Raw genomic sequence first — 27,917 nt, forward strand, 5'->3', positions numbered from 1 at the left:
TATCTGTCTAAAAATCACGTTTTATCTCGATTATGGTGGGCAAGTAATCGCTTGCTGTTTACACTATTTTAACGAATACCTATTCGTACAACTGTGGCACTATTTTCTGCGTTGGTACATATAACGGCACATACCTTGTAAAGTAACACGCGTGGTCTGACTAACGATTTAGTTACACAAAGTGAGTACAACGTGTGTACATGGGAAGTTATGTTTACCATCGTCAATTGACACAAACGGTAAACTACCTCGCCCCCCCCCCCCCTCCCCTGCAGGTCTTAGGTTGAAAATTTGCACACGTGTTAAATGATCGAGGCACATGACGCTTAATTGTCGTTGCCTCATCTCAATAGCTTACGGAGTCTAGGAACTTGACGATTTATCCATGAATCGAATTTAGCTGCGTATAAATTATATGCTTAAGGTGAGTCAAGATAATCACGAGCGTTATATTTTTTCACTCTTATCTCCGGCATCCGCGTTTCACCGTCATGCATTTTCTTCCTTTCGTTAAGGTCGCGTAGTACTCCTACTTTTACCGACCGAGCAAACTCACACTTTTTCCTGTTTTATTAAATAAACAAACGAACGGAAGGGGTTCAAACGTCGATGGTGCATCGCTCTTTTGTATCGGAATTCAGGAATGTTATTCACACACCGGAAATCTTCAAAAAAGGTGGTTTTTTGAACGTGTGTGTGTGTGTATTTCAAGGACCAGAAAGTGCATAGGTCAGATACTTTGCACAATTCCGGAAAGAATAAGGAGTAAAATAAGCCATCGTGAGACTGTTTTCATGCAATATTGAGATCGCTGGACGATAACTAGGATTTACAATAATTTCCTGAATAAACTAAGCTTTTTTTGATAATTTTAGGGGTATCAGTAACTTTCCTGAATTCCGCTACGAATGAGCGATGCACCGTCGAAATTTGAACCTTTTTCCAGTCGTTTGCTTTTTAATATAGGAAGAGAAATGGCGAGTTTACTCGGTCGGTAAGGGTAGGAGTACTACATAACCTCCAGGTAAGTCAAAATAATCGCAGGCGTTCTACTTTTTGACTCTTATCTCCGGCATCCGCGTTTCACCGTCATGTATTTTCTTCCTTTCGTTAATCCAACTCTCTCTTAATATTCCAAATCGAGTTCTTCCTACCTCAAAACAATAAATTTCCACCGCATATATAACATGAAATCCACGAACCACGAATTTTCGCACATTTTCGCACTGCTGGAGGCTCGATTTAAATCCACGCGTACATTGTATTGACGGTAGATAATTTGGGGGGAATTAGTCGATGAACCTGAAAACGTTAACACCTTGGATTAGCCGGCGATTTCACTTCCCCACGAAGGTATAAGTTGATAAGGTTTGCACGCGTCAGTTGGCCGTATCTGCTGCACTATCTCCCGGTGATTAGAGGCCAAGGTTTACATAAATTTTCGGACCGTAACGCGCACAGTTTCGTCAGCCTTAGCATCCTGACGAAGTTACCTTAGAGATACGAAGACGATTTAGCTTTTGGATTGTCCAGTTCCTACTTGGAGTGTTATTGCTAATTCGCTCGCGAAATTTCACCAGACTCTAGTCGTTATCTGCTTCGTCGAAATAATTTGAGAGATTGTCAATTTTTTCATCTTGTCGACGGCTTGTATATGTAAAGTGAGATAACAAAGGTCGGCTGCTACTGTCGCTTCAAACATTGTGGATTTTACGATAAAGTGAGTTCACATTTTTATGTTTATTCATCCTGACTGTGTTGAAGAAAGGTAGACGTCAAAGTGATTATTACCGGAAGTCTTAGTTATTGTTTCTCAAAATACTTTTTTTTAATCTTCTTTCTATTTTTACTATACCGCGTCTGATCTAGTTTGCCTACACTTGACTAAATGCTTTTTTTCGATAAGATATTTATTTCAATCAATTTTGTCATCAATTTTAATGTTGACTTTCGATTTATTCAATCTTTTGTTTGATAAAAACTTTTTTTTCGTCGAAGAAAAAATCAGAGTTTCCTTATATCTTTGCGAATAATCGATTCACGCCTTTCGACAAAAACGTTCCGGTCTAATCGCACAAGTTTCAATTCTGATTGTCAGAGCAACTAAACACCTTTGGCGCAATTTCAAATTTTCGAACAGGGATTTGTTTATTTGCCAAACAAACTTTCATAATTAAGATATCTTGCGACTTCAACGACCTCATTGCTCTTGACTAACGACGACCAGATTGTAATATCTTTTCTATGTTCCCCTTTTTTAATCTGCGAACGAAAGAAAAAAGCAACTGTCTGCAATATACAATCACTCTAATCTCTGCCGATAATTTCTTCGACCGTATGACAGACCATAATTTCATCGTCTGTAAAGCTAGGTGCCACTGTCGAAAAAGCTTTCGGACTTGACAGTTGTCGAATGTTATCTAAATTGCTAAAATGACAAATCATTTAAAGCACCTCTTTCAAACATGAAAATTTATGTTCCAGCCCAGTTTTCTTTTTGAAGATTTCTATCTCACTCCGTTAGGCTTGCTAGATCAGACCGATGTTATGACCCTGTTAGATAATTGACTAGGAGATTCCTCAGAGAAATAAGACAGATAGAAATATTTCTCAGCTTTTCGTTTCGTCTTACAATCAATGCATTAAAAATGGAAATGTGTCGTATTTTTAGTACGCAGGGTTGTTCTCGGTGAAAAGTAAGATTCGAGGTTCACCCGCGTGGAGGTATCGCCATTCCGGAAGTTCCAAAGAGGCTACTAACATGGTGCACATCGTCGGGCATCACCGCAAAAGTAATTATAAACCAATAAAACAGTAAATATAGGTCACGATGAACTTCGCTATCTGCATTCTATATGTATAAGTGAAATTGCAATCCTTTATATTTATCAATAGCACGTTGATTGAGAATTCTGCACTACATCTAAATTTTTGACAACTGCTTTGCTTTCGCGATCGCTTTTTAATCCCCTGGCAGCAAATTGAAACGAGAAGAAAAGAAGTTAAAAATAGCTGTGAACTTTGGGCCGTGTTATCAATATTATAAAGCTACATATATACTGCAGCTCGATAAAAATGAATTCACGTTGTACAAAGAGAAGAAATTTTTCAAGTCACGAAATGATATTTATTTGGACTGCCATCCGACAAATATTCAACATTCTCGACACACTTTGCTTGAACAATAAGTTGTCATACTATTTGGCCTAAATTTGTTCAGTTGATTCCATTTATATGTGTAATTCAATGTTTACCTATTTACATGAACTAGATTTCACAGAAAAACAATCTGACTGCTCGAAATTAAAAGCTACGCAAATACAAATTTTTCGTGCACTTCATATAAATTTTAGCTACCCCGTATATCAAGCGTATAGTATAAGATATCTTTGTTTTGCTTTTACAGTTAGAACAGACCGTTTCATTTTTTTAAATATTGCAGATTTACATTTTCTTTATGTTCATAATTTTCAAAGAGATATTGAAAATCTCAAAGCATGTAAACTTGTGGGAGAATTTTTCCTCGTAACAACGAAACGATCTATGAAAATGATAAATTTTCATTATGTCACAGTAAGTACATTCAGACCAGCTGTGATCGACACTTTTCTACGAACAAGTATAAGTATTGATAACATTTCGCAAAATCGTGCAATTTGCTTGCTTTATCTTCTACATGCGTGATTTTTTTGCAACAGTCTTATTACGCATTAACTCACCCTTTGACATTTCGACATTATCGAGAAAAACAGAGAAAGACAAAAAATACATGCAACAGATAAGATAAGATGAGCATAGTACGTAAATGCATGCAAGATAGGAAATATAATTATTTATTTACAACATCAAGTTGTGATTTAGAATCTAATCTATGAAGAGTTGTGCGATATATTACGGTCCTATTTATCTGTCAAGTGCATCACATTCACTCAACTGTAACTTAAAAACTATACCATTTCATATAGAACATCTCGATATTACACCACTTTTTTCCCCACCTTTTGTTTCTACAATCTCAGTAAAACGTGATTAAATTACCCTCAATTACAGTTGGCCGTAAAATCTTAGTATAATGTATGACTATCTAACGTGTGAAAAGTTTGCTTCGCCATTTTTAATCGCTTGCAACTTCTGCCGGCCTTAAAATCCGGCCAGAGTCCAATCTGAAAAGTCTCTGCGCCGGAAGTGCGTACCAAAAAATGCGAGAAAAGAGCATTTCGTATCAATTGCATCTTCTCCGCGAACATTTTTTTTTTTTCCTCCACGATCGTCGAAGCTGACTCACCGATGCAGCGACGATTTATACCGAACTGCACTGAGCTCTCGACCCAATTGCACGAGGCCGATACTTGATAACTTCCTGACAAGCTCGATACCGTGTAAATATTATTGATACCTAACGATCGAATTCTAACACGGTTGCGTAATGTGGAAGCACGATTGCGGCCAGAAGCGTATTACAATATGTAGACGACCTTCGCACTGTCGTGGACATTTCGAAGACCAAGATGAAAGATGAAACATTTTTACGATGTGAAAGGGAGGAGGGAGGAGAGAGCAGATTATAAAAGACTCTTTCCTCAGATTGTTCGACTATTTATTAGCAGAAATGTAGGTTCACTTTAATACCTTATATGCGAATCTGTCGACGTGCCGGAAGCTCGAGATAAGAACCAGTCGGTCGGAAGTGAGCGGCTAACTTCTGTTGCGGAATCTATTAGCGAGAACAAACGAGTTGCAATTAAATTAACGCGGAACAATTTAGAATGTTGAATGTTTGACACGCGAAATGATTGGAGCTTTATTGAAAATGGAAAGAATTATCTAATTACTGATTGAAAAATTTTTTGTTATCATTATTCTCGCAAAGGTGACAAACGTGGTGTAAATTATATGGTCAGATTTGTACGTAAGTATCGTATAGTGTACGTATACGTTATTGCAAGAATGTGACGTTTCCAAAGCAAGTGTCTTCCGCTAATAGATGAACTTTTTTAAGTGGTTAAAAGTGATTTTCTATTAATCATATACGGTCGCTGGCGCCTCAGGGACGGTGGATAGATTTGTTTATGACATTTGAAGGCACGAAAAAATGGAATAAATTATGAAACCGAGCCCCCATCTTCCCGTTGCTGGATACTAACCTTGGAATTCAACGTCACGGTGTGCCGTGCCTCCTGGCTTGTCGTGTGTCTTTTTCGTACCTTATCGTAATGGGGATAAAACGAGAAAGGAAAGGAAAAAACCGTAAGCGCACAAGAGAGGGAGGGAGAGAGAGAGAAAGAGAGAGAAACGAATCGAGGCGACGAAAAGAAGAAAAAAGGAACGACTACTTAAATAAAAAGAAACAGCGTCAAGTTCTCGTGACGTTCGACTACCTAACTTATAAATAAAACTGTCGACTTAACCTCCGCCTGATTTCGTTGAAGGTGTTCATTGGCTGAGCCGACGTGCCTCCTCTGTTCATTATTATTATTGTACAATCTCTTCTAGCGTATGCATGTTATGTGATCGCTTATGAGTGTGTGTGTGTGTGTACCGAAAACAGAGATACGTGCGAAATCTAGCATCGGCGCCAACTTTTCGTACGTAGGTTTACGTACATATTATGCATACATCTGTGTATGAAAGTTTAACTCACGTGTGGACAGATTCGTCGGTAAAATTTTTTGCAGCTTGAAATATGCTGATCTTTGAAATAATACGTAATATTAAACTGCGCATGACTTTTTGTAGTGAGTTTAGTCTTGAGTAAGCCCACGTTGTTCGAATATCAACTTGAGATGTCTTTCGTGAAAATTTGCAAAATTTACCGAAAACAAAAAATCAAACGTTCGTTCTCGTTTATTCTTTGTAAGCGTGGTTTTTTTCTCAACATTCGTAGCCAATTTCGTATCTATTTCACGATAAAATGATAGGTACTATGAAATTTTCAAAACTAAGCAAAGGTCGGATGATCTAACTTAAAAATATCAAAATTTAAACACAGTTCAACTGCTTGTCAATGCGGTTTCTCAATCAATTTTCAATATTAAAAAACCGAATATTTATTTCTCTGTTCAGATTAATTTATAACATACACGTTGTTTTAACAGTTGCTGTATAAGTCCGTTAATTTCAAACGCGTTAATCGATGGCCATATAGCATGGAAATGCTTATCAGTTGTGGTTTTGCCGCTTGTCGTGCGTCGATATGCCATTTTTCTACAAATTACTTCAAACTGAAATGTCTGTCCGGCGTTTGAAGAGTTGATTTGAATCAATCATCAAGACTGACGGTTTATATTGTTACGCGTGTCAGGCGTTGTTGTATTATTCTACGCTTGATCGAAATTGTTGCTGTTAGCTTGATATCGCTAGGTATTATATACCGTAGATAACATGTCGTACGTTACACATGTGTGTACATTAAAACCGCGGCACCGATCGATAATTTTTTGCTTTATCTGCAGGACAGGAATTCGCAGTGTTTTCGCTCGTGCAATTCTCAGGAACAAATTCCTCGTTGATTTCGACTTTCTGGTCAATGACTTACTAATTGGCACGTAATTAGAATTACCCTTTTTTCTCTCTTCGTATCTTATCGACACCCGTATACATCGATCAAGTTTTTAGATTCGTTACAGCGCTGTGGTTCAGGATTCGATATGAATTACCCAATACAGTCATGTGCGTCGTAATTGATGATTGCGTGATTCGGACACCGAGTGAAAAATTCTTATTAGGTACGTCATTAGACGTGACAATTTTAATTTAATTTTTCACATGATCGGAAATTCAACGTGGCTGGTTTAGAAGGCCTGAGCAAGTGGATTAGAGGGACGGAATTTCGTACCAACTGCGCATTACAAATGTACAGTATTTTGAATTTGCGAGGCAAAAAATTGCTGCTTGACGACGGTTGTATAATGTGGGTACACAAGCATACAAAGTGAATGAAGCTTACAATTAGCATATGCTCACAGATTTTATCTCGAATCGGTCGTGTCATGGTGAAAGAAAGACGAAAAATAAAAGAGAAACCATGAAACAAAAAATGAATAACCGACAAGGATTGGTTAACCGTGTGAGTGAATGATGAAGAAAAACAAGAACAATCTCCTACTCTACGTAATATGTTTGTCGAATTCCAAATGAACTAAATTAGCCAGTGACGTTCATTTCTAGACACTTTTTTCCTACGTGCTAGCTGAAAAAACGTGAACAATTATTGACTCAATTTTTGTATAATTCGAGAAGTTTCGCGCAAAACTTTTTCGCAAATTTTTATCATTTTATAACTCACGCTAGGTTCCATTATGACTACATATTCATATGTAGGTACGGGAATTATATTTTCAACCTTCGAAACCATCAGCACAGTTTAGAGAAAACCAGTTTCGTCCAATTATCACCGAGCGCTTGAAGGGACAAGAGCAAGTCATGAATTAGTCATGGATTTTCAAAGGTTACAGATAAATCTTGAATCGACGTAACCGTGTGGTCACGATTTTCATCTTCGTATCTCTATCATTATTGGCAAAATGTTCGATTTGTGTCGCGCCTGCTTCGAAAAGAGTTACGCAGCCATTGCCAGAACATTTATATCGTGATGAATGGAGACTTTCACTTTTTATCGCCTTCTCGATATGATAAAAGGGCTGGACGTTGTTACCTGCCGGCACCTCCTTGGCGAATTGGTAAGATAAAATTCGGGGATTATCTTATTTCAAAATGAAGCAATGATCCAAAAGAAAAAGAGAGAGAGAGAGAGAGAGAGAGATAGAAGAAAAGTATTTGATCACGATGTATTAATATTATTAACTACGCAACATAGTAATATTTCATCTATTTTCGGAAAAGAACAACCTTTGCATTTAAGTTTATGACGGGAAAATTGGATTGTTTAAATAGTCGTTCAGTCAGAATATAGAGAACTTGATTAATTGGTTTATTGCAAAAATATAAATTTCAGTCCAAGTGTGTTCAGTTCGTCCAATACAACATCTTTTAAACTAAAGAAAATATGACGTTATAAAAAACAAACTGAAATCACATCGACTAATCTCCTTGATGAGATCTTCTTAATCTTCTTAATCTCCTGATAATCCTAATGATTCATTGCATGTATGAATTGCAATCTAGCAAATGCAAAGAGCTCAGGTACAAACATTTTTAAAATTGCTTTACAAGGGAGAAAGTTTACTGTCTAGCAGCCAAAATCAGTATCACTTCAAATGAATTAACATTTCAGTTAAAAAAACACGAAAAAATTCCTTGTGCGGGTTTGATGACTTGTCTTTCTTTGTATGCAGACGTGTTTAAATAAGCATCACTAAAATCATGTTATTTGCGGTTCCGCAAGGAAGGAAAATGCATTTAGTCCTTTTACTTTACTTTAATTTAGAGGTGAGCTCCAGCGGCTGATAATCGTCACTCGGTTCCATGGGTAAAATCCAAGCACTATCGAGCTCGTGGGATTAAACTCTTTTTCTTCAGGAATGGGAGAATGAAAAAAATTAATCCCCTCATAATCGTCGTTTCAAAAATAGCATGCATTCGTTGTAAATCTTCACATTGGACGTGTGGAATTGTTCCAATCAGATCCAAACGTCCGGTCGACATCTGAGAATCTAATCTGCCCCGATTAAGGCTCTCAAGTGTTCAGATTGCACCTGAAATCGCGGGTCCCGACCAAAGCGTAAACAATTGAGATTTTGAATCAGCTGTGGAGGGGGATGATCGTTCGCCTAGTGAAGATCGGAAGATTGACTCCGTGTGTAATAATACACATGATGATATAATGTACGTTCATATAGTAATATGTTATAATGTTACATAAAAGCTCAGTGGTAGATATCTAATTTTTTTGTCATTTTAAAACTCGGCGTGATTGCTCTCGAAAAACAAATTTCTGCTTCAGAATACGCTCGAGTGATTCTTGCGCTGTAATTCAGCACGTATTAAGTATTGCACAAATCATTTATTATATCTATACATATTGAAAATAAGCGTCGGAGGGGAGCTCGGTGACTGAGGCTTATCGTACGCTGCGGCAGTTATGATAAAAGCATCAACCATTTGCCCATCATCACTCGCTGAGAGACGGAGCATGGCCTTACTCTCGCGGTAGTCGTCAGTAGGTAGTGCGAACTAGCTGGTATCAGTAGCGAATAGCAATAACTGCGAGCAGAGTTTGTTCCTCGGCTGTCATCCCCCACCCAGGAAGCGTAATAAATGAAGATTGGAAATTGGTTAGCCAAAAACTAACAGTATCGAATTATACTTGGTCGGCATCTGCGGATTCGAGGGTTACAGTTTAACCGATCATGCCTCGCCGGGGTTCTACCAAAGGTAAATATTTCCTCTTCATCGTCACACGCGGAGAGAGAATCAGTCGAATTTATCAAATGCGGTGAAAGGAATTTCTTTTTCTCTTTCTTCATTCAAACAAATGTCATTTCGGTGAAATGATTTTGGGAACCGTATTTGCTTGAATCAACCGTATATTTCTTTCGACACATTGATTAAATCGAGCAAAAAAACTTTTTTTCTTATTCAGCTTCTTTTCTTCTTTCTGTGTATACAGATGCAATTTATTCTCGGAGTCTTGCTGCCGTATGTTTTACCTCAATCTCGCTATTAGGTACTGTTTCTGACACACACATGCTCTCTACATTCGTATAATCAAAACAGCACCACACGTGTGGTGTTTTCGATTATTGCAATTGGCCCCTTCAAGTGAAATTGCCAGACTTACGGCCTGTGTTTGCATATCAGCGGTATTGCCGAGTTGTCACAGCAGGTCCCGGATCTCTTTAATTTTATTTTAAACGAACCGTAGAGTTTTTTCGTATTCGCACGGCATTCCGGCATTCTGGCCGGCCTTTGCCGCGAGAACTTGAAGCGAATGGCGACTCGCTACCGGCGTCGTCTAAAGTGGGAACTTTCGGCAGTAGGTGTTCAAAGCCGAGGTGGTCGATCAGTCAGTCTGCAGTCGTCGGTCGGTAGAAGTGAAATTTTATTGCCAGTGGGTTCAAAAATAACCGCGGACTCTCACGCAGGTGAAACTTGCCGCAAAATTGGCTTGTCTCGACTTTCTGGTAAAAGCCCAAAATCGGTTTTGCCGGGTTTTCGCGCATTTGGTAACCGAGAGAAAAAAGAAAGAAATAAAACATAAGCATAAAAAGTTTGAAAAAGTGGGAATTGACTCGACGCCAAGTTGAGAAAAGAAGTTTAAAAACTAAACATCTGAAGATCGGAGGATTTCGACCCTGACCCTGAACTTGCAGTGCAGGAGAGGAAAATTAAAATAAATCTTTGGACCGGATCACCCTTTAAATTTTTGTGAAAAACTAAAACAGCATGGCAGAGAAGCGGAATGTTCACAACGGCTCTCCTTATCATCGAACAACGTTCGGATCACTGGAAACACCTGACAGTCAGAGCTTGCTCGACGAATCCCAATCACGTAGGGTGAAGTAATGTGTATTTTAACGAATTTAAAAAACACCTGCAATCCATCCAGCCTATGCATGCTTTGTCGATTCTTCCGGCATTACCCTCTTGCCAAGCTGCACGTGCCGCTCGCCGATGCAGGTAGCGAGAAGGTAACATTGAGTAGAGAAAGAGCGCTTCGAATGATAAGGAGGAGGGGCTACCAGTGAAAAATCATGCTGGACCGTCCCGCGATTTCGTTTTTAGACTCCGTCACGTAACGAAGCTGCGAATTCGCGGCTTGAGGTGAAATTAAAAAAGTCGCGGCTCTTTTTGTCCGAGATTTCACCGCAAGTTATAAAATCAGCCGCTTAATGTTCCGCAGTGAAGCAACGTGTCGTTGATTCGCAATAATCGTGCCACGTGCATCTCCACTACACGTTCTGCAATTTAACGATCAATTAAACGATTGGGCAATTTTCTTCGAGGAAGCTGCGATGCGAGAGACGCGATCATTCTTCTCTCGCTTCCGTACTAATAGATAATAGATAGATTCTATAAACGATTCGGAGCGCCAAACACGCACGTCATTCAGCATGATAACGTGAGCGGAATTAAAGACGCATCTAAAAATGCAGCAATGCACAATGGTGCACAGTCACTTGGTGTCATTACTAATGCGATAAGACCGTTAATACCGACAGGCCGTCTCACACACTTCTCGACTCGGGTAAACGGTGAAATTTTTGCAAAATAAATTAGCCGAGATAATTTACCGCAAGTTGACGACTCTCGCCATGAAATTGGTTCAATTTTATCATCACAAGTAATCCCTGTACAGGCTACCCTCAACCCGAATGATTCAGTCTTTTCGAATTCGGCCGGGTGGCTCAAAGTTCATGAGCGACATGCTTGACGCGCGTTCGCCGCGTAACGGCCACGGAAAGAAGGTTCTAGTCGAATTCGAACAGCCCTAATCCGTCGTCTGGTTCAGGTATACTTCGCCGGTGATGAAGGGACCAGCCAAACTAGCAAGCCCCCCTGTTTACTGTACTTTTCCACGTTTCCCCTCTCGCTTCATCACGAGTCGAAGCTGCATCGGCATTGAAGGACTGCAGCATCTGCACCAAACGGGAAAGGAGGGTTTTGTGTCGTTGTGAGGCTGCGAGTCTCACGGACATCCGGCAGAGGTTAGTTGCAGGTATGCCGAGGCTCTCCTGGTGACCCCTACCATTCGGGGTACCTGCTTCAAACAGACGCGTCACGCTTCTATTTTATCCCCTCTTTTTCTGTCCCCGTGGTGTATGGGGAAAAGGTCGGGGATACTTAGAGACGAGTGGAAAAAACCAGCGAGACGTTCACTTATGCTTATTACCTTTTGGCGATGCAACGGCAATTTCGGTTCAGCTACTGCCTAATATCTAAGATAGCAAGGATATCTCTCTTCCGCTTTTTCTCTCTTTGTCGGAATTTTACTGAACCAGTACGGAAAATGTCGTTAATAGTTCTGCGATACTCGGAGGGGTTCGTTCCAGGCCAAACGTAGTAATGGTCTCCTTAATTGCCACGCGTTACACGACTCATTAAACGTCATCGCTAATTTGCCGAATAGATTTTTTCAGGCATAAGTCCTGTACCGATTTAGATCCGACATTTCATGTCGATATCATTGCTATTCGTGTTTACGCTATTACAACGTATCTATGGAAACGAAACGCGCATGCTAGACATGTAACGAATGTAAATTTGTAAGCATTCGGTAATTCGAAAACCGATGCGAATATTTGTCATCGATATTAGCGAACGCGAATGTACATTTTTAAATCTCGCGCCATTTTTCTATGGCTAAAAGTTGACGATTGATTGACTGACACACACATTGGCGCCGTTTGCATCTTATTACGGAAATTGCCGAACTGATCCGAACCTAGTCGATTGTTTGTTTGATTATTTAGCAACAAATTGATAACAGAAACAAATTTATTTCGAGGTTAGAGTGTGATTCAAACGTGAAGACAAACTTTTATAATAAAACTTCATTATCAAACTAATGTTTCTTGTCGTATTTCATATTATTCTGACAATTTTTATCACCAAAATATGAAGTCTTTTGTGACAATCACATTCGCAAAATTTTTGCGAACGCGGATGCGAATATTCGTTACCTCACTATATAGTGCATGCACTTATATGTTGCGGTGATATCAACATTGTTTGTACAGCCTAAACCAGAATCTCGATTGAAAATCAAGTTATGATATGAATTATTTCGAAGAATAGTCATCACATGTTGCGTAAGTTTATCGGTTTCAACTTTAGTTCGTGCAGTTAGAGACACAGATGTTGAACATGGAGACGTAACGTTTTTCACATTGTTTTTATCCAGTTAACTTGTTGCGGCACTTGCAGTATAAACAATCATAATTTTTGTTTACAACTCCTACATCTGCGCAAGAAGAATCGTACGAATTGAAAACGAGCGAACGTTCGGTATGACATTATTGTAATTGTAATATCAAAACGATTATACAATTGCGGCAACTGCATCACATGCGTTAAATTCCAGGTTACATGATGCTGCGTTCATATCGCGAGGTCACTTTTGTTCAAATATTTCGTCACGTTGCCCATGAAGTTTACATACCGATAGTGTATTATAAGTCAATACATCAGCGCCACAAGCGGATTCGGTGCAAATATCCCTGGTCACGTGGCTTCTTTTAACTTTATTGCGTCACAAGTTTTAAGTGCTTTTTCAAGATCAGGTACTGCAACTCAAACAAGGTCTTGCCGGTTGTGAGTTGTCCAATGTTCTTCGGACAATCTTCGCACTGGGACCCCAAAACTTGCTCAGGAATAAAGTATACGCAAAACCGTAATGAAATTTTCTACGGCACTGTACTTGAATTTTAATGGATTTGAGCCGATAATGTGCGTCATAGGCTTTACATAGAAACGGAACTTGGATTAATTTTGCAATATGTGAGAGTAAAAATTCTAAAAAATAACCACTGATTCCAAATTCCAGAATCGATGTTTGAATAGAAATTATCAAAGGTGTTGCACTGCTGCACGTGCGGATATTTCATTTTATTTTTATTTTTTTATTTAGTCTTAAGTTTAACTCGTAACGATTGGCTTGTTCTCAAATAAAACGGTACCTACGAATAATAGAAGTATACAATTTTGTGTGACCAATGAAATTAATACATTTACTAATCTCGTGTACTTGTGAATTTTGTTCTTAGGGTTCAAGCAGTTGCTGAAGGATGAGGCATCATGGTCGCAAACTCTGGTCACGGGGCTGGCTGAGCTACTGGGAACGGCAATCCTCGTCTTCGTTGGTTGCATGGGCTGCGTTGGTTCCTTGTCGACAATTCCAACCAGCCTTCAGACCGCCCTGACTTTTGGATTTGCTGTCACATGTGTCATCCAGGTACGGAAATCGTTGTATATTTATCATTACATGCTACTGGAGTGACAACTTCGTTCCAACTGTTGCAACAGGAAGTCGTCCGTGTTTTGCTTACTGTTTGGCAGTACAGAAGAGTTGAATAATTCGTTAAACATTGCGATTACCATTTCACTATTATTTTCTGATGATGATGAAATTTTGTCATAATCGTCTGAAGTATTTATCTGAAGAGAAATGTCAGGAGTTAAATGGCTGGACTTAATTTTTGCGTGGTTCTTCGAATATTCGGAATTTAAATACTGTTACAACTTGATTGTAGCCCAAAGAAAAAAAATTAGTAGCTATTGCTTTAACGCCGTAGCTTTAACGCGGTACATAAAAATAAGTCTGAGAGTAGGAGGTAGAAGAGCGGAATAAACGAACAATAATAATAAGAATGGAAGGTTGAAAGAAATAGTTCAGTAAAAATCCTACTGGATTGTTGTGAGAGCATCTGGGTCACCTGTTTATTCTTGAATATCAGAATTGTGTGTGTGTGTGTGTATATTTATTTTGCAACATACCTCCACAATTCACTCTCATTTATTGCTTAAATATCTATACATGCTATCACATGGTTTTATGGTAATACAAGTTCATCAGGGACATCGCTGAAGCTGTCCATGCGTCATCATTACGGTTGAGTTCAATCAAAATGACGAAAGCTAGCTTACAGCTATGGATTTTAATTGATCGTTTAGTCATTGTTTAATTTCCAAGATAGTAAAGAAATCATAGCAACTCTCTACAAGCTTTTGTTCCTGAACTAACTTCATGAAATATCAAGTGATCTTTAACGGGGTTCAAACTTCGCAAGTTCATTGGGTTATCGCACGAGCACATTCGCGCAGTATTCGAGTTAAGATTACTGCGTTAATGAGGCACGCTTTCGAAGAGATGTTAATAAAAACATGAAAAGTTATCGCGATTTGTTCACTCAGTCAACGTAATCAGTAATACCGTTTTTTTTACTGGAACAAATCGCTGACGTGTTGTTATAATCGTATAATATATTGCGGTGAAAATGTTCTCCACTCACGTTACTCGAGATTATGCGAGATGACTTAAGCTAAATCGCAGCATTGTACAGAAATAACTATAGAATAGAAACCTTACAGCAATAGAGAACAAAGATTTGATATTAGCTATTAGAGACAGAAGGCGTGTATTGGCACTATAAATTGTTAAGACTGAACGCTCACAAATCAGAGATCAGAGATGTAACTTGTTACCGCGTTCGGCAAACTGTCACCAATTATTCGATTATCGCCTTCAAGAGTTTCGATGAATATGAACAAGTCCTCCAGATTCCAGGATACCTATTCTACAACCTAAACGATTTTTTTTTCTCTACTCGGCAGATCATCGGACACATCAGCGTCGCCCACATTAATCCAGCAGTGACGGTGTGCGCAGTCATACTCGGCCACAAATCTCTTCCTGCAGCTGCAGTCTACATAGTATCGCAATTATTGGGTGCTATAATTGGGTACGGAATGCTGAAGGTTAGTGAAGTTCCTCATAAATAACACGTTCAGTGTTTCATATTTTCTTGATTTCAAGGCATGCGCTAACAAAGAAGGTATCCTAGGTCGATCTCGCCGATTCGATTTCTTTTTTAATATGTTGTGGTAGACTAAAAACTGAGCGACACTTATTTTTTTTATATATCATTAAACACTTTAAGGGGGTGAAACCACACTCCAAAGTAAGGCATGTCAAGTGCTGATTTGACAGTTTCACCCGGAGGAACATGATACTTCTTAACCAATCGAACTGGAAAAGTTTTCTCATAGCGAGAAATGAAGAATGTAATTTTCTCAATTGAAAAAAAAAAAAAAAAAAACTGCCCAGTCTGCCCAAAAACTGCATTTTAACCTCCTTAAAGTGCTTAATGGCAGATAAAAAACTGCGTGTCACTTAGTATTTAGTCTACAACAACATACTTCGAAAGAAATCAAATCGGAGAGATGAACCTGGGATACCTTTCTTGTAAGTGGATAGTTTGCATCGTTTTCTTGATCATCACAATGGTCGTTCATGCTCCATGATGGTTTCTTTTCTAATAACATTATCACTTCACAGGCGATAACTCCTGCCGAACTTCTTCATAACGGTGATCTTACAAGCGCAAGTTCATTTTGCGTGACCTCGATCCACTCGAAAATATCGCTGATCCAGGGTCTTTTAGTGGAGACAGTGGCCACCGGAGTTCTGATCCTACTCTGCTGCGCCTCCTGGGATCCCCGCAACGCGAGGAACAGTGACTCAACTGCGATCAAGTTCGGGTTGACTGTCACGACATTGTCGTTGTCGGTTGGGCCTTACACCGGGTGCAGCATGAACCCTGCGCGAACATTGGGTCCTGCTCTTTGGAACAACGCGTGGACCACTCACTGGGTATACTGGTTGGGACCAATAGCTGGGTCCATTTTGGCCACCCTTGCCTACAAGACTTTGTTTTGGCCACGGGAATCAGCCGATAAAGACATTCCAGAGGCTACAGCGCTCAACTCCGTTGCAACTGAAAAACAGGAGGTGGGTTAAAATTATACCTGTTATAAAAATGGTGAAATTCTGAAACGTTCCATCTCAGTTTCTTGAACCTTGTAACCTAATTCAGTATTGTCTTGTGTAAATTGTTTTCTTTGACACTGCTCAACTTGGATGAATAACGAATAGGGTATTTATATGTGTGTATTCCTTTACTTTTGCAGATTAACTGAAGTCCTACATAGCCGAACAGTTTCTGATGGATCGCGATACGAAAGTTAGATCCTTCGTATTGTTCGTACTCGTCTGGTAACCTTACGAAACGTCGCTACTCTGCTGATTCGTATCAAGATTTTTCGAATTCAGGGATGCAAGGCGAACGATGATGGAGGAGGAGGATAAAGAAGAGGACAAGGTTACCAGAGTATGCTGGTTACTTCGAAGTGATGAAATCAATACCAATGCTATCGGCGTAATAAGTATGCCGAAGGCATTCGTGGATCAAACTAATCACAAATATGGAACGTATGTATTTTTTTAGAAAAATGAATATTTCGCTTGTACGTATAACGTACAATTCAAAACGATGAAAAGTGGCTTCGTGATACTTCTGTGAAATTGTGTCATTCAGAAATGCCTCGATAATCAGTCGATGATACATTGAATCGATAGTGCGAATGCTCTGTACCTATAAAATGTAAAGTATAGATTGGATTTGAAATTAGAATTCATTGCTTTATATTGATAAAGTGAGACGAGGAGAAGGTCGATGGCAATAATTAGTTGTATTTAATATGTATAAATTAACCACTTGCATCCGGCCAAATATTATGCTGGATGAACGTGCGTTTTGTCTGTAACTGTCCTAGTTTTCTTTTACAATTAGTCTTTTTTTCTAATCATTTTGTAAATAAAGTAACCAAAGCTGTACATATCTAAATTTATACGTATCAGATACACATATATTTTATTTATAACAAACGTGCACGAGTACAGCTGGGTGTTAAACAACGAAACCAGTATCATTTGAATATTGTCGCTCCAATGCTTACCAATTTTAAATTATTTTCAAAAGTGGGTTGGAGAGATTGATGGCTACTAGTTGCAAAAAAGAAGGGGATTACTTAATATCTTTTTCTTCTTCTCAACATCCCAGTGATCGTGTGTAGATCATGTGCATACGTGTCCCACTGTATGTAATTTTATTATTGACAAACTGAAAATTCAAACCACTATACGTAATTTATCTATCACTATACATATGTTATTAATATTATTATACGATTATTAAGTTCAAGTACTATTAATTATTGTAATGTTATTCTTATTCACTGCCATGGTGTAACGGTGATTAGAATTGAGTAGCGTAGAAAGATATTATAACTGTTATGATAATTAATATGAATAATACTGTTGGTGTTGGTGTTATTATTATAACATTGTCCATTTTAATCACCAATGTTACAACTATCATTATGATGACGATTGTTATTATCATTCTGAACATTTGTATAAAATTTAAAAAAAAATTCAGGCGTGTTGGATTAACGTTCTGGTATTAGATATTCTCGACGACGGTGCATAAATTTCATAATGTGATGACTGTATAGGTGATTATTGTTATAATGATAAGTAGGAAGTAGGGTTACTATTATTATAATTAGTATTTACTGCAGCAAACGGTGTCTTATTCCGAAAGTATGAAATGAAAGGTACAACTTTGGAATATGTAGTTATAAGTAAAAGGGGTGTTTAAGAGCAGGAGTTGACTGATTCTGGTATTCGATAAACGATGGGTGGAATTTCTCGCCCATTGTTTGGTCCTAGTTCCTGGCAGTCAATTCTCTCGCTCAACACGTGATTTTCATTCGAATCGTACACGTCATCACCATTTCCTCCCAGTTATGCAACTTGAAATTCTTCTACTAGGTATTGAGACACTTATATAATATATATATACATATATATGTATAGTATTCCTAAGTCTATGCTCATTAGAAAATTTTATACTTTAACGTAGAATTGGCATAAGTATAATATTGTACGGTCAACAGATAACCCGAGACGAAATTTTAGACTTCATTTGGACCTTAAGAAAATTTTGAAGCTTTGTATGAGGACCTTCTTAGATACGGAAATTCTGAGTAAAAAATGTTTCACTGGAAGCTCAAAACTGTGTCCAGTCCCGATTCCGACATCCGAAGCTGTAATGATATCAAAAATTGGAACTTATTCAATCCTCGCAAGTCTCAGTTGCAATATTCCTGGTTTACATCTCAATTAACGCTTGAGTTTTATTTTCTCTAGTTCCGCAGATTCGAGGTTTTATTGAAGTGTCAAAATGAGTATAAAAAGGTTCAACAGAGTTATAAAATTTCAACTCGGTAATCCAGAAAGGTTCTAGAACGAGATACGTGATTTAAATATTAAGATTTTGTAAAGGTCGGAAAACATATAAAAAAAAATCACCGACTATGTGATACGAAAATATAATTTAAACAACAATTCGTGCATACCAATATAATAGCGATTTCGAATCCCTCTTCGGCAATACGATAAGTTGACTGCTTTCCGTTTTCAGGTCAACTCTGTCCTCTGTAAATCGTGGAAGCGCTGTTTTGAGACGAATATAGGTGATCTCCACTGATGAGCCTTGCTTGAATTATTTTTCACGGAAATTCTTTGCAAAATAGTTCATCTTCATGGAAGATGATTGATAAATGGTGTGCGTCGATCCGCGTTTCTACTAACTGGACGAATGAGGAACGAGATTTGATATCGCTCGTAGCCCCAGGGTTATATCATTATTTTAATAAACGTCCATCCCTCGGGCGGTAATATCGGGTAATATTCGGTAATATCCGAGGGATAGGGCATAGGAACGAATTCTCCTCTATATAGCCTCCAATATATGTGGATTGGATCAATGATTGACTGTGCCTTTTCGAACAGGGTTCGGTTATTGACAAGGCTTTCATAACCCGTAGCAGCTTTCCCAATACAAGCCCTATAGCGACTCTCAAGGTCCTTGGCTCTCCACCTCTCGTTAAGGAAAATCATGATTGAACATCTTGCCGGAAGCTTTGAAGAGCTTTTTGACAGGCAAGTCTCGCCTTATTCAGTTGGTAGAGCGATACATTCCCTTTTGAGTTTCATCAACACACAAGTACCGTGTAATTCTTCCTTCTCCGGTTTGTCTCTGCTTCCACTTTTGTGCTCCACATTCCGATTCTTCACGTACGAAAGAGTGTGATAAATGGTATGCAGTATGCATCATTAATATATAAATGATAATGAAAAATAAGTCAACGTTCTCACCGTAGCTTGAGCAAAAATGAATTGTGTAATTTTCGCTTTTATAAAAACGTCAACAGTGCGAAAGAGGTCACATATTTCCTGCAATATTTATGTTCTTTTGTTGATGGGTCAATTTTTAGTCTGATTTTACTAACGTTTCTCACTCCTCTGACAATTGCTTAAAGCTTACCGAGATGAGTATGAAGGGGCAAGGGTAGAAAGTTCTGCAATTTGTTGTTAAGTGTGTTGATCTCCTATTTGAGGGGATTTTGGAAACTTGGTACGTATGTTCGACCCAGCTTATTCGCTATGTAGTTTGAACGTAACTCGACAAAGCATACAGCGGAACTGTAGTATTCCAAGGATTAACCAGGTGACTATTCAAGGAAAACTTTAGTCTTAAATGTATGCTAGGTACTGTACAATCCAATCAAGAAATATTCGGTTTGTTTCGCTCTCCCCTGTAGTTTAATATAGGATTGTCTGGTACGGGTAAATAATCGTTTTCAATCGAAGTTAAACAAATGACATAGTTCTACATAGAGACTTTGCCATGAAATACGAAGAGGAACCCATTAGAGGAATGCAGGAACTGTCGGGATCACTTCCCCGTAGTAACAAACATAATTTTATTGAACGGTTCCAACAGGATTTCTAGTCCAATAACTTGTATTTCGACGTTGGCTTGTGGATAAAATTTACAGCAGTGTTGCAATTTCGTCTTGTTCTTTTTTTTCGGATGGGAAAAATTTTCGGCATTGCGAGAAGACATTCCATTAAATGATCACTGCAGTTAATATTTTGTCTCGAGTAAAACTTACGATGGTAAATTCTTGGTAACGATGTGTAAACAAATTGGCTTGATAAAGTAGAGAACGTGATCTCGTTACGGGCAGACCCCGTCCATTAGCGCCTCTTCGGTCAGTCCGTGGTACTAACCGACTTGAACTGTTTGATGGTAAGAGGAAGATCTCTCGTTGGTGACTGGTCTATATGGTCCAATATCAACCCCCACTCGACCACCAGTCACTTTCAAAGCCAGCGAAATCCTCATTGCAATCGATAACACGTGGCGGGCAGTAAACTCGGACCTATGACAATGCTAGAAATACCACTCACACACCTTTCAATGATCCGACTTGCATCCAAGGCGCAGTCCAGGCTGAGCCCAATATCAACCGATTTACATGCGGTACATTCACTCCATAAGATGTGGGTCGAATTTGGTGAGGCGTTCGGCGTAAGCAGGTATCGCTGACAATCAGCGTCCAAGTCATTTACAATTAGCCCCACCGGCGTCCTGTAAGGAGTGACGCGAAGAAGACGTTAGGCGAGGCCAGTGATCCGGGTCAAATCGTCACGTCGGGAACGGGTCGCGACCCAAGCAATGGGTGTAAACAAGCAGCGCAGTTCTTCAGAAACCAAGGAGCGGCAGGCGCCAGGCGTCCGACATCGCCTTCCCCATCGGCGGGCCGCCGGGTGCGCAGAATCGTTGGAAAATCACGGAGAGCCCTTCTCTCTGGTCTTCCTCCAGTCGGCGTCCCTCCTCCCCCCCCCCCCCCCCCCCCCCCCACCCCTCCTTGATGGTCGTGCTTGGCGGGATCTCCTGCGAAGCGGGGAGTTTGGACGAAGGGAACGACGGACACGGTCGGTAGTTGGTTCGTTCCGCGTGGGGAGGTCGGCTCGCGTTGTTGAACTGGGTGCATACGTGTGGGTCTGTTGACCGTCGTGGACTCGTGGTTCGACGACATCATCGGCAGTCAGTGCGCAAGGCGGCAGGTTGCGGTCCGACGGGTCACAGCCGACTCTTGTCGTACGGCGAAAAACCAGCACATCCTATCCTATCGTCCGTAGTATCGTATCGTCATCATCATCCCCGGACAGGTGGGTAGACATCTTTTAATTTTCGCCGCTGCGTACCGGCGCTTTGCCGCGAGATGTCGGCGACGCTGGCTCCACCGGTCACCCCTAGCACCCTTTGAAACGGGGTGGGTTTGTTGTTGTTCCATTTAAACCTAGCCGTACCTTGGCCTTAAGGTGCATATAAAGACCCGTTGTACACCTCGAAAACGCGGGGATGCAAAACTCCTATACCGCTTAAGCGATCAGAGTGAAAATTGGGCAGTTAATGACTTATTTTGGCAAAAAGTGGAGCGTCTTTTTACTTTTTCAAAATTTTGAAAGAAATTTTACAGATTAGTTACCACCCACAGAAATTGGCAAAATTTTAACCCACAGTTAACATACGGGAGATTTCGATCCATTCAGTGCAACTGTGAAAATTTGGCCAATTTCTGTGGGTGGTAACCAATCTGTAAAATTTTTTTTCAAAATTTTGAAAAAGTAAAAAGACGCTCCATTTTTTGCCAAAATAAGACATTAACTGCCTAAGTTTCACTCTGATCGCTTGAGCGGTATAGGAGTTTTGCATCCCCGCGTTTTCGAGGTGTACAACGGGTCTCTATATGCACCTTAATTTAAAAGTCGATGATCGTCGAATGGTTCGGAAATGGCACAGCTTCGACGTACGAGTATAATTTGTTAATTTTTAGCTATCAAAAACAGAGAACTGTTCAATGTTTCAATTGCAAGGGAGTCTAAACTTGACGGTTACCATCCATCGTGAAATAAAAAACTCGTGCAAAGTATAACTTCCGCAGGCATTAGCACCTCGCCAAATTTTAATTAGCTATCAATAATCCTTGATGCATTTTCGAGATGTAATATATATAGAAGAGAAAGGATCTGTATACGCCTGGAAAGTTTTTGGGTAATTTCACGAAGCTGGTCTCAGGGATTACACCGATTAGGGAAATAATGAAAAACTTGGCGCTTAAGGGGGAAGGCCACTGTTACGACAGAAAAAATGACCGATTTTTAAGAATAACTAATTAACGAAGCGTGATGATCGTTGGTATTTTACCAAGTGTATATATTAAACTTGTTTTATATAAATATTTGCTAAAAAATGTCTATAATTTAACGAAGATGGTGAAAGGTTATCTGAAAATGAAAACAAAAATTTCATCAATATCTATACAAATTCAGCTATCGTTGGGTGTGGCCGCTTTTTTTTTACTATTTACTAAATGGCGACGGATTAAAAGTTTCCTTATTCTCTCGGCCAGTTTTTTTTTTTATTCAAGCAGTTGCCTTCTTGTAAATAACAAAGAAAAAAATAAAATAAAACGACTACCCACAACGATAGCTACACTTGTTGGATATTGATAAATTTTTTCCCTCTATTCTCAGATAAGGGGGCATCCATTAATCACGTTCGAATCACAATGGGAGGAATGGTTACTTGAAAATGACGCAATTTTTCTAAAAACACCGATTATTCAATTTAGAGTTTTCTTTTTTTGTTTCAAAACAATTTTAATCCATACGCACGAGTAGTCGATAATTAATGTTAAACTTATACTTATCGTTCTTAAGAAAATATAATATTTTATATAGATTTTATGGAAAGTTATCTAGTTCTTAAAATAGAATCTTTTATCATCCAGATCACGTTACTAATTGCAATGTCAATAACCATCCAATTTACATTTTCCGAATATATATATTTATCATCATTGCTATTGGTGAGAAAAATCACGTGATAACGGGTAAAGGAGAGGGGGGGGGGGGGGGGGGAGGTATAAAATTGATTAGAAAAGCATGACGTGATTACTGGAAGCCCCTTAACCCTTTTTATCGAGATATCAATGCCACGATGGAGAAAATTTTTTTATCAGTCGTTAAATCAAAAATTTTTGTTATTTTTGTTAATGATAAATATATATTAATAAAAATTTATCTAAAAAACAGTTTAATATATACTTAATAAAATACCGAAAACCCGATCCCTTTATTAATTAGTCATCCCTGTGGACAAAAATTCTTAAAAATCGGACATTTTTTCTGCCGTCACATTTACGCTTAGCGTGGAAATTTTTTTCTCATTTACTGTTATTCTAACATTTCTTGACCACGATTGCCAGCGTGGTGGGGAGTGAACTGACGGTTGTTTCCACGGCCGGACTGACGATCGAAAAAACTGTGTAATCCACGAAAAGTCTAAGCGTCTTTATTACGTTGGCCGTTTGAACCGTCTCGCGTTTTTGTTGTTGGAATCGGTCAGGTCCGTACTACGTTGCATTTTCATTTGGGATCTGGTTTGTTTGGAATGCTGCGTTGGAATGAAAAATCTTGATTACCTCTTCTATTATGCATATTCAACGAATCTAACGGTGATAACTTGTTTTATATACGCAAAACATTCCTGCAGTATGAACTAACGTTTTTCAATCGTTTCGGTTAATATTTTTCTCGATTCATCGAATCGGGGGAAGAGAACGAAAAAATCCAAGAAGAAGGATAATTGAATTAAAAGCAAACGAGAAGATCAAACAAGACAAGATTAATTACTTTTGTAATCAACGACGTGAAGGAGTCGTGCTCGATCCATTTTCCACAAGCTGTATACCCTTTCTCATGTTCCGCAATCTAGGATGCTTCTAATATAGGTGTATATAGGTACCTGACTGGCGTCGAGAAATATAAATTAATATTTCACTACTGCCGTGAAAGCACTGCTCAATTCTAGGGGGTTGCACAGACTATATTCTCTCGGTCGTTGGAAAAGTTTATCGAGAAAGAAAAGAGCCGAAAGTTCTGGGGTTCGAATTCTTTTGGTAAATTTTTAGTCAGCAGTTTTCCCACGGGAACACGAACGCGATCTTAAGCAAATAATTAGTATTCAGTCCAGGTCCGCAGGTCGCGTTATAATTTTCTCCTCAACTTTATCGCGTATTCTCTTCAGGGTACGAGGATAATAATTAGGAGCTAGTTCACGAGCATTTGTTTAACCTTCAAATTAGCGTTTATTCACTCATAAAAAGTTGAGCAAACGTTAAAACACGCATCGCATTATCGCCGATGATCATCAACTCCCACATAGAAAAGACGCATTCACTTTGTGGTTAAGGCATCCCCTGCACTAAAATGGCGCAGAACAGGAAATTCCATCGCATTTGCGAAGCAATTTTCTGGAAAAAGAGGCAATCGAAGCTGAATCTTGAGTCAACGTGGCGTGTCGATCGTCACCGTTCACATTACGCGACCGGAAGGTGAGGCTGTAATTTACTATAAATGTATGTTTTTAATTTCTCTTCGGTAACGTTAATACCGGCAATAAAATACGAGGTCGCACACGTTACGATTAAGCGTGTTTCGTGAATTTCCCGGGATCTTTTTCTCCACTGCTACAGTGATTCTCGTGCAGGTAATTCGATCTGCACCTGCAGTTGCACCTGCGCCAATGTGCAGTCGTCCTTGCAAGGCAAATGTCTTCATATACGTAGTTATTATCTGCGTAGCCGCCGTTTCAGCAACAGTTGCGCAGATATAAAGTATCTCGAGTGAGTTCGCGGTGCTCGAAAAACTTAACCCTTTGAGTCGTACATTCTTGTACTGAGTCAACTTTTATAACAAGATCGAATTCTGCGGTTTATCGGTTCGCCGATCACGAATCTGAAATCAAACTTCAAAAATTCAACATGGTGGATCCAATATGGTGGACACAAATTTCGAATTCGATCGAATACGGTCAAAAAACTTTAAAAAACTCAAAACACGGATGTAAAATAGGTGGAAAAAAAATACTAACCACTATGACTCAAAAGGTTGATAAATACCTCTCCGAAGTAAATATTGCTCAAGTATGCAGTTATGTAACGCTGTGTAACCTTATCGAAGAAAAGCAATCGAAACTCGGCCACTCAATTTTAACGAAGCTTCCTATCGCGTGTCTTCTAATTATATGAAAGTGTGGTAACTACGCGAATGGTGCATACACTGCACCCTTGTTAGCAATATAACGTCCCATATGCATGCCTTCTTGCCCCGCAAAGATTTCTGAATATTTCTTCAACGATTCCGTTCTAGATTCAGCGGAAACTCCCACCATCAACTTCACTGTGCGATACATTCCACGGTGTTGCAGATACGCTGAATAATTAATGATATTTCTAGTCCCGTTCCAGAAATTTCCAACGATTCATTTCAGGTTTTTCATACATGATGCATAATACATATACGTAACCGCGAGTACTTTCATCCGATATTCGAGTTCGTGCACATTGCTTGGCATATTGCTCTTCGAACCTACGCAATTTCGTGGATATATTACTTACCTATACGTTCGTTTTTCTTCCTCTATTTTTCTTTCCATAGAATAACCAGTTTCATTTAACCAAAAGTTTAATTAGCAACGCATCTTTTATATACTTTCACGTTTTTAGAGACTTTCATTATGGACCTAATTGGCGATATAATTCATGAATATATGCAAAGAAACTTGAGATGTTGATCGGTGCTTAAGCGGCGTCTGTCGACGCGTTCAATTGTCTGGTGATAACTCAGCTAATTAGCCAGAGTACGAGACTTTGTCTGAAAAGTCTCGTATAGACGTTTACCTACAAGTTTATACGCGTGTTATACTCATGGAAATACGGCACGAGTAAGTACAAACCACGGATGCATACCAATTAACTTCTGCTTAATGCTGAGAAAGAGTCCCACACAGTAAACCGTTATAGATAGATATCTACTATGTATTTATGACGACGTATACGAATGGCTAATCCATTCAATTGAACGTTAATATGCAATCATGGTAGACTAATTGATTGATTAACTTTCATACGCCATCGCAAGCCATTGGCAAAGAAAACAAAATAAATGAATAAATAAATACAGGTAAAATAATACAAAAATTAATAACTTAACATAACGGTACAGATATAATTAACAAAATTCAACAGAATTAGTATCGCATGCATCATAAATCAATTAGAAGCTAAAAAATATTACCGTGGTGACCTTAATTAACATATGAAAACGTACGTAGGGTAAATTATTAAGTATTAATCGGAGATTAACTGGTTTACGTCTCGATCCTATCGATATTATGATTAAACAAATGAGAGTATAGAGACGAGTCTTAAAAATTTCTAAACGTTGAAAAGATTCACGTCTGCAGAGATAATATATTTATCCAATTCTTAATTGCATTTGAATGGCTCTTTCGCCTTGTGCCCTCTTCACCTTTCTGCTTTCTTTTTCGAGTTACTTTATTCGCTGAGTTAATTTTTACCTCTCAAAGTGTAGTTTGAATCGCGCGGGGCGGGGCGGGGGGGGGGGGGGGGCTGATTTCAGATTCAGTCGGGATACTGCTGTCGGGTGCGTGTTAGAATGCGCGGTAATGCATTAGGCATAATCATTAAGCCCTTTATTTTCAAACCTCTAGTTGATTAATCCTGTCCTTTCACGAATTACTGACTCTTATGAATAAATCTTATTGCGTTAACCCATCATCTTTTGAAGAAGAATAATATTATTGTACAACGGAGAACTTTAGTTGACAATTCCCAGATTGTTGAGCGAAAAGGGGAGGAGGGTTATCATTTTTTCATCCCTTCAAAGACGCAGCTTATTGTCAGATCGAGTACCGCGTCAGGATTACGAATACTTTGTACCCTCAGTCAAGGATCAGCACATCTAATCGCGGAGAACGGTGAGCAATTTGGTAGAAAAACGCTCCATGATTCGACATGAATACCGTCATTAAACATTTAGTCGTACTTGTTTCGAGGGCGTATTACCTCCAGGTATACGCGACGCGAGAGACATCTGCGCTTGAAAAAGCTCGGGGGACCCCCTCGTATACCTCCACGCATGCGCGTCACGTGTATGTACACGGGATTGGACGGAATACTTGCCTACACCTTGTCCGCGGTTCTCGTGATATATTGCGTTTTTTCCTTCTCACTCTTTTGGCGATCAGTTGCGTACTGCAACATTCTTGTAGCGACGCTACAACCAGGACTACCTCCATAGGCCTGTATAATATACCTTATACCTTACCACAGCAGTTGGAGGTATTTCCTTACCCCAACGATGTCGGTATGTCCATTATACACAAGGTGTTCGCGAAATAACTTCGCTCCTCGAAGCGATTTGTTTGTGATGTTGTTACTGTGATGATACATACGTCTTTGGAAGAGATTTTTGTTTTACAGCTTTAGAATTACTTGAAATTTGGTGAACTGTTAGTACAGTGTTAAACAAATACTTGGATTTTGGGAAATTAACTTCTGCAGGTATTCTAAAGCTGAAAAATAGTCATTTTTGTTTCAACGTTTCGATATATTAACGTTACTAACTTCAGCCTCGTATATTGAGGAAAGTCTTACTCTCTTCCATCCTTATT

General features: G+C 39.1%; 1 protein-coding gene across 5 annotated transcripts in view; it reads left to right on the forward strand.

Moving 5' to 3' along the window:
* LOC124408823 (aquaporin AQPcic-like) overlaps nt 1-18,017 on the forward strand; it is a 35,019-nt gene extending 17,002 nt beyond the window's left edge. For 2 of the 5 annotated variants that reach the window (XM_046886050.1, XM_046886048.1), the window contains exons 2-5: nt 13,665-13,852; nt 15,232-15,375; nt 15,956-16,408; nt 16,588-18,017. In XM_046886050.1, coding sequence (XP_046742006.1) covers nt 13,665-13,852; nt 15,232-15,375; nt 15,956-16,408; nt 16,588-16,596 — 794 coding nt within the window. In that variant the 3' untranslated portion in view covers nt 16,597-18,017. Of the gene's footprint in view, nt 1-2,700; nt 2,793-9,030; nt 9,334-10,280; nt 10,451-13,664; nt 13,853-15,231; nt 15,376-15,955; nt 16,409-16,587 lie in introns of those variants that run through there. The other 3 variants (XM_046886052.1, XM_046886053.1, XM_046886049.1) reach the window with 3 other exon arrangements.
* Nucleotides 18,018-27,917: the final 9,900 nt, after the last annotated feature.

This window comes from Diprion similis, chromosome 8, assembly GCF_021155765.1.
Source record: "Diprion similis isolate iyDipSimi1 chromosome 8, iyDipSimi1.1, whole genome shotgun sequence".
NCBI lineage: Eukaryota > Metazoa > Arthropoda > Insecta > Hymenoptera > Diprionidae > Diprion > Diprion similis.